This window comes from Uloborus diversus, chromosome 2 (genome assembly GCF_026930045.1).
Source record: "Uloborus diversus isolate 005 chromosome 2, Udiv.v.3.1, whole genome shotgun sequence".
Classification (NCBI taxonomy): domain Eukaryota; kingdom Metazoa; phylum Arthropoda; class Arachnida; order Araneae; family Uloboridae; genus Uloborus; species Uloborus diversus.
This window is the reverse complement of record NC_072732.1, coordinates 155,373,025-155,387,167: the sequence shown is the minus strand read 5'-3', so window position 1 is coordinate 155,387,167 and position 14,143 is coordinate 155,373,025. Positions and strand designations below refer to the sequence as shown.

At 33.1% G+C, this 14,143-nt stretch overlaps 1 protein-coding gene across 1 annotated transcript in view; it reads right to left on the bottom strand.

The window, feature by feature from the left end:
* The window catches only part of LOC129216099 (ADP-ribosylation factor-related protein 1-like), a 36,413-nt gene extending 22,776 nt beyond the window's left edge, over nucleotides 1-13,637 (bottom strand). Inside the window, exons 1-3 of the mRNA XM_054850252.1 lie at nucleotides 13,189-13,637; nucleotides 2,651-2,738; nucleotides 2,403-2,567 (exon numbers count right to left, since the gene is read on the bottom strand). Of these exons, the coding sequence (XP_054706227.1) occupies nucleotides 2,403-2,567; nucleotides 2,651-2,738; nucleotides 13,189-13,281 (346 nt within the window). The 5' untranslated portion in view covers nucleotides 13,282-13,637. The remainder of the gene's footprint in view (nucleotides 1-2,402; nucleotides 2,568-2,650; nucleotides 2,739-13,188) is intronic.
* Between the last annotated feature and the right edge of the window lie 506 nt (nucleotides 13,638-14,143).

Sequence of the window (14,143 nt, the reverse complement as noted above, 5' to 3'; positions counted from 1 at the left end):
TTGGCTGATCATTTTCCATTTAAACGGAACTTTAATGTAATTAATGGTTTTTATTATTATTTATGCTGATTGAACACTTACTCATTATCCAATCAACCAGCAGATCGCCAAAATTTTTGCAGAAATATTTCCGTAGCTGATGCATTTGGCAGTTTTTTTCAATGTCGCTGTTTTTGAAGCTGAAGACTACGTCATAATGTTTCTCAGTTTTCACCATGTAAACAAAATATCGCCAATCAAAGAATCTTTAAAACACTTTTTTTACTGTGTTAAATAATCCAGCAACTAAATTAGGCAAATCCATAAACAGCACAAAAACTTCCATTAATTTTTCCTTTTTGCACAATTTCAAACAATCGCCAAATTTTACTACTTATTTTGGAAACATTTCAGATGAAACTCTTTAGCGCCATTTTATGGTGACCAAAAGTATCTCAGCACCTGGCGATAATATCTTTGTAACGAAAATTAATGCATCGTTTTACAAAGTAAGGAAAGAAGGAGGGAGCATCATCAAAGGTATCCCAAAACGATTCCCGCAAATTCGGTAAAATCGCACCAAGAGCCCACAATGATTGAAATTTCCCAAAATAACTAAAGCAAGTATAAGGGGATTACAAGCAACGTCAATAGCAATACAGAGAAGGTTTTAGACTCCATGTTAAAAAAAAAGTATCAACAGATTAATCTTTTTAAACATGAGAAGAATAATTTCATGTTTTGGAAATTTGTATATGCTTAAATATAGTGCTTTCGCTTCTAAATCAATACTATTTTGTTCTTTATACTTATTGCTATTTTACTTTTATGAGTAAGGAAGAAACTCTACTTTTAATCATGTCAAAAAGATGTGTTTTAAATTCTTTCACTTAAACCAGAAAAAAAAAGCAAGTAACGATTTTTTCTCATAATTATTACTGACCCAGGCAACGCCGGGTATTTTTGCTAGTAAGTCATAATTCTATTCAAACATTCATGTTTTGTTGGTGCAGGGCTTTCAAACTTATCTTATTAGTATTTGCATTAACAAGGTTGTTGTAATTATAATTTTTTCACTTTCAATATAAAAGAGCAATTGAAGCGTTGAACATATAAATGTCTTATTTCCCTCTTTGCAATATATGAACTCAGTTGTGCTATTTTCAAAAATAAATAACATTTTCTACTGCTAAAATAAATCTACACTAATAATATAAAGCTGAGGAGTTTGTTTGTTTGAATGAGCTAATCTCAGGAACTACTGGTTTGAATTGAAATTTTTTGTTTGTGCTGTATAGTCCATTGATTGAGGAAGGTTATAGGCATTATAACATCATAAAATGACTAATAGGAGTGGAGCAGCATTAAAAAATGTTATGATAACCAGAAAATTTATATCATAATATAAAATGCTTGGAACGCCAAATGTATGTATTCACAGTGGCTCGACCTCAAAGTGCAAGCTTTGCAATCCAGTGAGCGCAGGTTCGAGTCAGCCATAAGGCATAAGGTCGAAGTTCCTCAAAATCAAGCTAAGTTCGGCTTGAATATCAGAGAGAATGCTAAATAATGCTAAAAATGAGTTGTAAAATAAAATATGTATCATTTTATTTTTCTTATTAATGAATTAATTAACTAATAATGTAGAGCTGAAAATGTACAATAGTCTGCTCGCCATTGCAAAACTTCATTAAAAAAGTAAATGGTTAACAAGAATATCTGGTTCGATTCCAACTGTTTTAATTACGAGTTTACGTGTTAGGAGTGTTTCAATTACTGTCGAATTTGTTTGAATGCGCCAATCTCAGGAACTACTGGTTCGAATTAAAAAATTCTTTTTGTGTTGAGTCCATTTACTGAAGAAGGCTATTATAGGCTATAGAACATCATGCTATGACCAATAAAAGTAGAGCAACAATAAATTTTTTTATAAAAATGGGAAAATTTATATCATAACATAAAATGCTGAATATACATATATTTTTGAGGTAGACCGTGCAATGCCGGGCCATGCAGCTAGTGTTAAATAATAGGTTAATGTAAGATCAATGACACTAGTCCGTAAAGCTTTTCTAACAGTGTAAAACCAATGCAACAAACAATACAAATATTTTAGTTTGATGGGGTCAAATTATGATGACACATTTGTTTATTTGTATACAAAATTTGAAAACAGCTTCCTTTCCATAATATTGCTCACAGTATGCAAACTTTATTTTTAAAAAGTTCCGCAAAGGGGGGGGGGGGGGACTATCCAAACAGAAAACTAATTGTTATTTCCTCACTATTCTCCGTCTCACTGCACCCACTCCTTCCTTACATTGATGCCAAATCCATAAAAACTAGTATAAGATAAATATTCCTTCAAATCTCATTTTTTCCTAAAAAGCTTTACTTGACAATAAAGCAAAAAAAACCCTTACCAAACGCTTCTTTGGATTCTTGAAGACGGTCAATGTCTGATGAGTCAATTATGTACACAACAGCATGACACTCTGCATAATATTTATCCCACAAAACTTGCAGATCTTCTTGACCTCCAAGATCCCAGAAATTCAATCTCACACCATGCATATCGACACGTCCGACTGAATAAAAGAGTGAGGTTTATTGTTAGTAAATTAGTTTTAAAGAAGCATGAAAAGCATTGATTTTCGTTAGTCGTACTTACTGTTTAATCCCACTGTAGTAGTTATCTTGGATGGATTTAAGCCTTTGTAATTCTTAGAAAACTTGGTTTTTGTCTGTTCAAGAAAAGTCTAGAAGGGATTGAGGAAAGTCTGATAATTATCATACATATATTCTACAATGAATGAATTTATAGGTGTTAAAATCCAGGGAGCACAAATCCTTTAATTTACATTTAGTACCCATTACTAAATTAATTACTGTGTTACCCAGCATTAGCCAGCATACCAGAAAAAAGCGAGGTTGACCAGCATGCAAATTCGAGTTGTCCGGCATGCCAAATAATTCTAGGTTTATTTTGCAACAAAACTGAAGTAAATTTCCCCATTTAGTTCCAATCAGAAAGCAAACCATTGTTACTGCAACTTGCCCATAATTTTTTTTATATTTTTATTCATTAGTTTTGGTTCCTTTTAGAGAGGTAAGTTTAATTTTTATTTATTGAATAGCTATGGTAAATTCTTCAGCACTGTTGTAGGGGCAGTAACTTACTGATTAAATATTTGCTTAATTTTATATTAATTTTTATAAAATTATTCATTATTAAATAATATTTTTTTGCTAAAATAAGATAACATAGTTGGTTAATATTTTTATAAAACTAAAACTTTTTTTATTACTAGTAAGACATGTATAGAACTTATACAGTCGAACTCACTCATAAGGACACTTCATTTAACGAGAACTCGGATTTAGCAAGGAAATTAAAAGGATTTGGTTGGCACAATGTGGGAATATAACTCGTTTTTAACGAGAAAAACCCTGCTTAACCCATTAATGCCGGTTTCGAAAAAAAACAATAAACTGTGATCATTTTATTAGTATTTATTTATTTTATGTCTAGTAAGTGCATTATATACAAATTTAATTTTTCCCGTTAAATTTTCTATTTTTATTTTTATGGTAGATTTTTCTACCAACCGTCGTTTGTATGGTGTGAGCACATTTTGTTTGCAAATTTTACATTTATTGTTTGATTGCAATAATTGCATTGATTACCACTTATAATTATTTATAATTGTAGAATATTACTTACACTTACATAAAAGAGTTTTCTAACTACAATTTCATTTATTTCAAAAGAAAAAAGAAATGTGTTCATTTTGTAAAATAAAATTTTATGAAATATGAACTTGAAAAAATAGATACTAAAAATGTAGTAAAATTTCGAATTGAATATATTTTTATAACCGAATATTTATGCATCACAATCTTCTCGGAATGAATAGCGAATCTTCTTTTCAAAAAGTTTGGAACATTCGCCATTCTTTTACAGCACTTTTCAGAAATTGCCCCCCCCCCCCCCCCCAAAAAATGTGACCTCCACATTTTTTTTTTTTTTTTTGCAACAATTTCTAATACCGTATTCTTCTACGGATCAAAAAGGTCTGTCCGACAGATGCACTTGCTATGTGTTTCAATAACTACGATATTGGAATAATAAAATTATTTTTCTCAAAAGCATCTCATTTACTGCTTGATTCACATCATGTCCTGAATACTTTATTGCTTGTAATTGCTACTGCAGTACTGCCATTCTATTTTACAGCATCATCTTTATTGCAGCATTACCACATGCTATTCTTGGCTGATTGTGTGTGTATTTCTTCATTTCATTTCTTGAACCCAATGGAACATACATTTGTATACTCTTTCAATGTATAAGTTGAAAGAATATCATTTAGCACAGGAATAAAAGTAAAAAATTGCCCCACACTATACCAATATACTATACAAATACTATACCAATACTAATATTTTATGCTATACCAATTCGTCTAGGTGATGCAATATGGTACCGAAAAAAATACAAGTCCGTATTACGAGAATAACACCCACAGCTTATATTCAAATCTAATCGAATTTCCTCTTATCAGCTTTTTTGCGTCCATGACATCCATAATAAATTAACAACACTACTAAAATACTTAAAAAAATCTTTTAAAAATATCACTTATTTGTACAAATTTTAGATTAAACACTTCATTTGCCCGAAGCAAGACAGTGACTACCAGTGGCGGATCCAGCCGATTGTTTTGGGAGGGGCCATCCGAAATTTTTGAACAAACTCCAAACTCCCCATCATATTAAAATGAAGTTTTAGAAACTCAATTTTTGGGGTATCGAGGCATTGGGTGAGGGGTGAATTTAGGAATCCCTCTCAAAAATGTTTCAAAATTTAAATTTCCGAGTATTTTTTGAAAATTAGGAAACAAAATGCATTTTGTCAATTTTTGATGATGTACAGAGAAAGGTCAGGTTTCGGGCGCTGGCCCCAAAATACTTTTTGAAAATAAAGCTTAGATACCAAAATATTTTGTCATTATACATTGAGAAGTTAGAAAAGGAAGGGTGCTCTTCTAGCTCTTCAGCTGTCCAGCCTAAAAATGTACCTTTAGGTAATGTTTGCTTACATTAAAGGAAGTGTGAAGGTGCTTAGAATCCTTCCTTCTTGGAAATATTTTGCCTTTGAGGCTCAAAAAATTCGATTTTTAACTATATTTATACATATTTTAGAAAGGGATGGAAGTTTCGTGAGCTCCTCCAAAAACCTCCTTTTCAAGCTATCATCACGATATAAACTAGGGAGGAAGGGGGTCCTATCAAAAATCGTTTGTAATTGAAGTCCCAAAAAATTTCATTTAAGTTGCTTTTGAGCAAGTTAAGTGATAAGGGCTGGATAAGCTAGTTTCCGTTGACATTTTTTCTAAATAAAAGACTTAAAATGCAATTTTTTTGCTACATATCAAGGCATTTGTGAAAGGGCATAGGAAAAGAGGATTCTCCCCCGAGTTTCAAAATTAAAGCCATAAAAACGAAAATTTAGGCTCTCTTTGGTCTTATGAACAATAGGTATACTCTGAGAGCAGCAGTATTTAGAGATCGTCCAAGTGTATGTAGTTGGAATCAAGAAATGATGTAAAAGATGGAGAAACATTTTGGAAAAAAAAGTTTTGTTTTGAGGATAGGGATATAATTTATCTCCCAATTAAGGCGTATCCTTCTTTTTCAGTAAAACAGATGTGTTAAATTTTGTTATCTTCTCAAAATATTTTTTTCTTTTTTTCCTTAAAAAAAAAAAACTACTTTGGGAGGGGCCATGGCCCCCATGGCCCCCCTCTAGATCCGCCCCTGGTGACTACATATTCGCCGGTTGGTACAATTTTCTTCCATTGAAAGTAAAAGAGAATTCATAACACGAAACAAAGATAAAACAACGTTTTAAAAGTATATCTGAATCAAATACACTGTTACAATTATGGTACAATTTTTAAACCTTTTTGAAATTACTAAAATACATGCAAAACTTGCATTTTACTTTTTGACGAAAGACAAATGCTTTTGGAGTTATGATTTATTCAAGTTTTAAGCCTACTGTTACGACCGTTTTTAACAAAGATACAGTAAACATATTTTTTTCCCTTTTTGTGATTATTTACTATGTAAAATGTACAGCTATTGGGGAGATAGCATCATGTGAGGACGAATTATAATTTTTTTCCCGGTTGGTATATTTTTGTACCAACCGGCATGAATGGGTTAAAGCGAGCAATATTTTTGTAATTCATAAAATTTCTATTGATTCCAACTCAGAAAAGAGTATTCTATTTTCGGGAGTATTCCATTAACATTTTGAATTTGACAAGAAGTTGGAGATAAAAGATAAAGTCTGTGAACAAATAATGCTGACCCTTTGTTTAAAATTAGTTGACTAAAGGAAAATTTAAAAATTACATATTTGTTGAAGTGAATGTTATCATTTCTGAGATATACTTTCGAAGATATTGTAGCTCAAAGTCAGCTAATGCAGATGAAAAAAATAATGAAAGCGACCGACCATGATAATGACAAATATGGAGAATTTGAAGTTTAACAGCCCTCGACAAACCCAATGGCTTCTAAAATGCAGAAAAACGTCAAGCTATTTTGAAGCCATGGATGCAAATGTGATGTTTTTCACGCTGCATGTTTTTTGAAAACTATATAAGTAATATGAGACAGTAAGACAGCTCAAAGTAAATAACCAACTTCTTTGGCTCTCTACCAGGGTTGCCAGACGTCGCGTATTTCAAGGGACAGTCCTGCATTTTGAAAAATTGTCCCGGGGAACTTCCGTAAGGGACGGCAAAAGTCCCGTACTCTAACTAATAACAATATTTTACAAAACGAGACATTATTTTAAGGGAAAAAATATTAAATAAAACATAAAAATGTGAAATAAAGAGCAATAAGAAAATTATGTGGCAGCAAACGCAAAAATTATTTTCGTTTTAATTTGTTTTTTATTTTGGTGGCAGATCATAAAAGAGCCGAACGATTCTTTGCTCATTGACTTATGATGGAAATATATCTCTGTGCATGCGCCATCAATTGCAATGCAAACAATTTTTATACTTTAATCGGTGACATTTTTTAAGATTTAATGCTTTGTAACACTTGCATTTTTCAGATTTATTATGAAGAGATGTTCTACGCAGGCCCGGACTGGCCCGCCGGGCAACCAGCCACATGGCCGGTGCGCCCCTACGCCGTTTTTTTTTTGTTCAAAAAAGTTCTTTGCAAAAAAAAAATTTTTTTTTTTGCTTAAATTTTTTTTCCCCTTTAATTATCAATTTTTCTACTCTCTATTCCTAGCACCTTGAAATTCTTCAGGCAAAACTTTTACAGCAATAAAAGTCTTTTAGCTAATCGCTGAGGAGCCTCGAATCATTTTGCCTTCCTTTTCAAAACTTGTTTCTTTCTTTTCAACCATTGTGCTGGGCGACTTTAAAAGTTATTTGACGGTCAAAATCCCTAGTCCCCCACTGCCTTGGACTAAGGTGTCTTGACGAGTAACATAAATTCCCGGAACCAGGAACCGCTGATAGCTTGCTCAATACCCAGAATCACCTGGAAAATTCTGGCAGGAAAATTTTACATTGGTAATTTGGATGGAGGAAGGAGAGCGGGTAGACATAGATGAAAGAAAGTTCAGTTTTTATCTTGGGTGATTCTTTAAGCAATTATCAGTTGCATATATTACGTTATCATTTTTAATAGTAATATAAATTTTGCTTCCTTTTTTTCCTAAATAAAAATTGAACAGGTTGTTTTGTTTCTGCAAGAGGATATTAGGACCGCAATATTTTCCATTGCAATTTTAATCATCAGTTTTCTTGCTATCGTACCTCCTATTGCATTCACACAGTTATCGAGCATCTAGAGGTGGCTCATCTTTATTTGGCAGAAAGCAACATCTTGTTGCGCCCTTTTGCCTTCTAAAAAGCCCTGTAGAATTTTTTCCCTTATGCAGACAAACACTTCGTACCTGTAATCAAAAAATTTAAACGCCCAATTGCGCCCTTCTGTCATTTTAAAGCGCCCTGCAGCCATATTGTGACTCCCCCCCCCCCACCTTCTTTCCTTCTTTTTTCAGGTCTTTGAAAAAAAAGTTTTGAGGGGCCCCTTTGTTGCGATCGTTAATTTTAAAATTACTTAAACAGATATTTTGAGACATTAAAAAAACATTTGCAGATAAGAAAGCTCATTCAATCTAGAATTAAGACAAACATTCCGTTCTTGTAATTGTTAGTCAGTTTCTAAGTGCTCTGTTGCATTTTTAGATACCCCCTTCAGTAATTTCATTTCACGTTATCGCGACAAAAATGTCTTTTTTCCAGGTTTGCGGAGTCAGAGGCGAAGATCCCAGAGTCAGGCTGATTTTAGGGTAAAGGAGGTCCTCTGTGGTGTGCCCTACCCTCCGCACTGCGGTGTGCGGTTACATAAATCCGGGCCTGCCTCTTCCCCCATTTTTCAGGTCTTCAAGGATATTTTTCTATACATGGTTGTAGGCGAATAGTTTCTTGAAGGGTCCGTTTTTACCACCTTGAATTTTGAAAAGACTTATTAAAAATACATTTTCAGACAACAGAAACTTCTTGCAATTTACAATGAAAAAGTTAGTGACGAACTGTGGGAAGGTAGTCAAGAAATGAGACTACTTTTATCATTGTGAGAATATTTATTAAATTAATCCTTTAAACTTTATATTTATTACCTTTTACTTTTTTGAGGAAAATGTTTCCTTTTTAAGAGGCATCAATATGTACATATATGGTTAATTCATATCTTCCCTTATCTGATTCCACAATCGCTATTATTGACTTCAGATCATTTTCATATTTCGTAAAATTAATTCACAATTATTTATAGATTTATATTATTTAATTTTTACTCCGTTATTTTCAGATAACATTATATTACGTTTTTATTTATATGTTTAGTCATATTACTTTAGCTTGGGATGTGGTAATAATGTTGACCAAAAGAGCAATTTCTTGTACGCTATGATACGGTAATCACAATTTTTAAATATAATTTTAAATCCAAAAGAATCATATTTTCCTTTTATTGTAATGAAATATTTAATATTATCAAGTATCGGTAAACAATAATATTTTAATTCTTTCAAAAAGAGCAAGAAAGTCAATGAAATTTAATCAGTTGAAGTAGAAACATCATAAAAGCTTTACAGGTTCCTTTTGCAAAATTTCTATGCAATTATTAAAGAAATTTTGGTTGGAGGTCAGTGGCGCAACCTGAAGGGTGCCTCTCCCCCAAAACGCTGAGTTGAATGTTTTTCAGACTATTCTTTATTATAGAAGAGAAGTAAAGAACACGTATTGGGAAAACAAAGTGATTTTAATGTAAAAATAATAATAACAATAATACGGTATGGGGAAAATCTTAATTTATTTTGAAGAAACCTTTGAATGAAAAATATTCAATAGTTACAGCTTATTCAGTTAATTATCCCCTCCCCCAACCCCTATTCCTTTCTTTTTTTTTCCTAGTTCGTCTAAAAATAAGTAAGTCTTCAAAATGCTACTCCTCCGGACCCCCCCTCCCCCTTCCACGCCGAAAGCATTATGTAGCATCTGAAATTTCATGTCCAAATCTTCAATTTCTCAATTTCCAGGAAAGACCCCAAATACCCAGCAAGTTCGAAAATCGCTAAAAACTGAGTTTTTGGAGCTTTAATTTCAAAAAATTACTGACTCTAGTACAGTGACCGCTGCTTATATGAATCACGTTTGCTCTAAACAGTTTTGATTCCATAAAGTAGCTAATTCAACAAAGCTGGATTTTATTCTGTTTTTGACAATTTGCTTCATTAAAATGGTTGATTCAATTAACCGGTGTCCACTGTATTACAATCGCATTTTTAAGATTTATATTCGAGCAAAGGTCCCCGAACCGCCTTCCTCTAATATAGCGGTTCCCAAACTTTTTCAGCTACGGAACCCTTAGTACTTCACTTACACTTCAAGGAACCCCTAAGACAAAATGCTAATGATCTGAAAGTCAAATGAAAAGTAATAATCATTCGCTGTGATAATTACTTACATAGAAGAAACTCGGTTTCGAGAAATTTTTCATATTTTGACATATTAGCCAGTTTTAAGTTGTGTCCAACCTACTTTAAGTATTTTTCGAATCTGTCTTTATGTCTGCGTCTACAAATATTTGACCGATATATTGTGGGCACTCCAACTCAAAGCGTAAAGCATAGAATCGGACGAAATTCGGTACATATTTGTTATCAATATATCGCTCCGCGTGGAAAAACATTGAAAGCTTATAGATACTGATGTTTTTTGTTCCAGTTAAAAAAGCTTCAGTTCGTCAGGAAGTTCTTTCAATCTCATAAAAACTTTTCCTGCGGAAAGCAAGCATATTTCTGTCTCGGAAAGTAGTTATTTGTGTTAACTACTCATGTCTCTAATATGAATAATATAAATATAGCTGAATAGTCTTAACTGGAGGGCATGAAACTTGTTAAAAATACTGTTAAAGCTAAAGGAAAAATTTGCTTCAAATCAGATGGAATTTTCTTTGTCATGTGGAATGGCGATGCGAAACACAATGACGACTACAATTACAATCTGTCGTGGCATTTTAAATTCTTAAGGTTATTTTTTCTTTAAATTTTTTATTAATTTACTGTAGAAAATATGTTTTGCAATAATTAATTCGTGGTAGAACCATAGTGTTCCACGGAACACACTTTGGGAATCGATGCATAAAAAAAATAGGTTCTTTAAACTACACTTACCTCCTTACCTTTTACAGGGAAAAGCTCCTGAAACTCCTTAACGTAAAATCTTCAAAGTTTGTCGACAAATGAGTTTTTAATTTTAATTTGGAAAATTTGAAGGGAGAGGAATAATTGATTTCGATCTTTTTTTTTTAATTTTTAAATCGATTGGGGCCAGTCCTTGAAGCTCCATTCCTTACCCTAATTCAGTAAATCTGGCTATAATCGTTTTTTTAAGGCTTCAATTTCTAGAATATCTGCTGAAACCAATGTACTTTTTTCCCCTAACATCAGCAAAGAAAGTCTAAAATTGCGTTTTTAAAACTACAAGTGTCAAAAATTTTCCGGCGGAGCACCCCCGGATTCCACCTTTTCCTTCCTTCCTTTTCCCTATTAGATCTGAATCCTTTTATCTTTCTTTTTATTTTCATGTGTTCCCTCTAAAGAAAATTCTTTTTGCGCCCCTGTTAGGAGAAAACACTACATATTAGAGCATACATATCTCACTTAAAGGAAAACCCTGCGCTACTCTCCTAATACCATTCCCTCTCTTCAGGTCAATCAAAAAAAAAAGGGTAGCAGGCAAAATATTATAATCCCACACACACACACACAAGGACGACGACTCCCCTCCCCCCGAAAGTGCCCCGCAAAACACCCAAATAAAAGTTTAAATGCACCTCTCGTGTGAACACGTATGCAAGAAGTTTTGTAATTAGTAATGAGCAATGAGACATCATGAAAACCTTTTCTCCCCCGCACCCACCTTGTTATATATAATCTACAATTGGCAAATAAATGCATACATTTCATGCGCCCCTCTGAAGTTCTAAGGTTTGCGCCCCTTCGAGGAGTCCAGTCCGGCCCTGGTTCTACGGCACCCTTTGAAAATGTACCATATCCAGTAATTGTCCTCAACCTCAAAAACATTTCCCCCACCCCACTATCACTCACAGAAGCCTGTCCCGTATTTATTGTTCTTAAATCTGGCAACCCTCCTCTCTATAGAAATAAAAAAAAATAATAAAGCAAGCATGTTGACATTTTTATGCTCTTTTTCACAAACCAAACCCATTTTTTTATGAGCATATTGTTATAACGAGCAAATATTGCGGTTCCCTCAAGCTTGTTATATGCAAGTTTGACTGTATTATTTTTAATGCTAAACATATATTTTTTTATATAGTATGGGTAATTTTTTTTCCTAACCTTGATTTTTCCGGCATGCCCGAAAGAACGAGGCATGTGTTATTGAAAATCTGTCGACCTCTGAATTTTGGGGAATGCCGGATGATGCGGAGTAATACAGTAACAAGAAACATAATTATCCTTTAACATTCTGTTAGTCACACTCTTTTCAATATAATTGGTCATGTTATGTCTACAAAGGCTTTTGACAGCAATGTCATGTTTATTTAATTTTAAATAATTAATATTTACCTATAAAAGAACAACTGATTTATAATTAGTAAAAATAAGGAAGCAGCATGAAAAATGCACTTCGTCAGATGCAAGTTGAGACTAATGGAAGGCTAATCCAATTTCACATAATAAGTTTCAACACTTCTTGTTCTTCTCTCCTCCTTTTAAATTGGGTTTATTTTCTTTTTATTCTTCAACTTTAAAATAAGAATAGAAAGTCTTTAAGTAAAAAAGCTGTATTTTGAATTATTTCTGGCTTAAGAATAGTAGTGTAGTACCCCGCATCAGCCGACACGCCAGAAAAAATTTAGGGATCACCAATTTTTCAACTACCCTGGTCTTTTTCAGTGTGTTGGTAAAACCAAAGAGAAACAAAAAAAAATTTTTGATACTTTAATAAATATATCTTCAACTAAAAAAATTATGAGTTCTATATTCATCTTTTGAGCATTGATAAACGGTTTAATTTTGTAATAATGTTAATTGACAATACATTTTTGTTATTTTGATAAGAAAAGTCTCATTGATAAGGAATGATTTTACAAAAATTAAAACTAAGCACACATTTGTCGGTTATTGAGTTATCAAACTGCATGTGTCCTAAAGTAATTACGTCAAGCTAAACTGTACAACAGAACTTTTTGAAACTAATCCCTGGTTGCCTCGAAAATGGGAGAGGTGGATGCTTTTTTCTTCCAGGATAGACTTAAATGAAAATAAGTTTACATAACTGCTTTTTTAGTTTTTTGGTTGCTTCTACTTTTCACTTATGAAGGCTTTCAGGTTGAGTATGGCTGCTCTATACTGATGCCTATACGGCTTTCCGGGTTTTGAGTTTTTTGAAAAAGAATAAGTTACAAAACATTTGCAGCTGAATTTAATCAAGATAAAACCAATCAAACGGCTTGTATTTTTATGGCAAAGTAAAAAATATATGTTCTTTTTTGCAAGAGTAGACACAGATGACTGACTGCACTCTTCAACTTAAATGGTGAAAATACAAAACAAAACATTATACTTACAGTTTTACCAGCATTATCAAGTCCAAGTATGAGAACGAAGTATTCGTCTTTTTGAAATAAATATTTCCATAAGCCGTAAAATAGAGAATACATGGCAAAAGTAAATAATGAACAGTTTGGGTTTAAGTCTTCATAAACATAAAACAACTCAATACGAAACGATACAGCAATGTTAACATGTGGACAAAGGTAAGTCAGAAATCCTGTCTAAAAATGCAGAACAAAGAAATTTCAATTGCATCTTTTTAAAAGAATTAATTTATACTCCTTCGATAGACATTAAGCTTTCAGAAGTTACAATGCCAAACATTCTTCATAATGAACAGACTTCTTCAGAAAACTTATGACTGGGAATGGATAAAATAAATTATAAGACTTGAACATGGACTTAATTTTGCTAGGCAATTAAAATTTACAACTTGTCACCTGTTACATTACATTGCACTATACTTGGCGTCACTGTGCAAGCTTAGAAGAAGAGAGGTAGAAATAATAGGTGCCTCCTTTCTGCTACAATGAAAAACATTTTGAAACCGTGGTAGCAGAGCATCATGGGATACAATGGTTCAGCAAATGATTCTTCCGCACTTGAGTCCCTATTCACCGCTTGCATGCGTTGAGGTTTTGCATCGCTTTCAGTATCGGCATTTAAATGAAGATCCATAAAAATAATTTCGAAAATTAAATATGCAGATATGCCCACTGCTGCCGAGAACTAATGTGTCAGTTCGGCCACCGGGCCCAATTTTAAGTTTTAATGACTATGATTCTGAGACGTGCAGCTGGGTCCCCTCAAAGTTCAGGCCCCTAGTTTCAGATTAGGCTGAAATGGCCTCTTGTCGGCCCTGGGTATGCCATTACTTAGAAGTAAAGTTGCAAAGGAAGGAAAAAAACCGGGATTTTTTAAAAAGGAAATTTTGAAAATTCCTGGGAATTTTCCTGGGTTGAGCGTTTA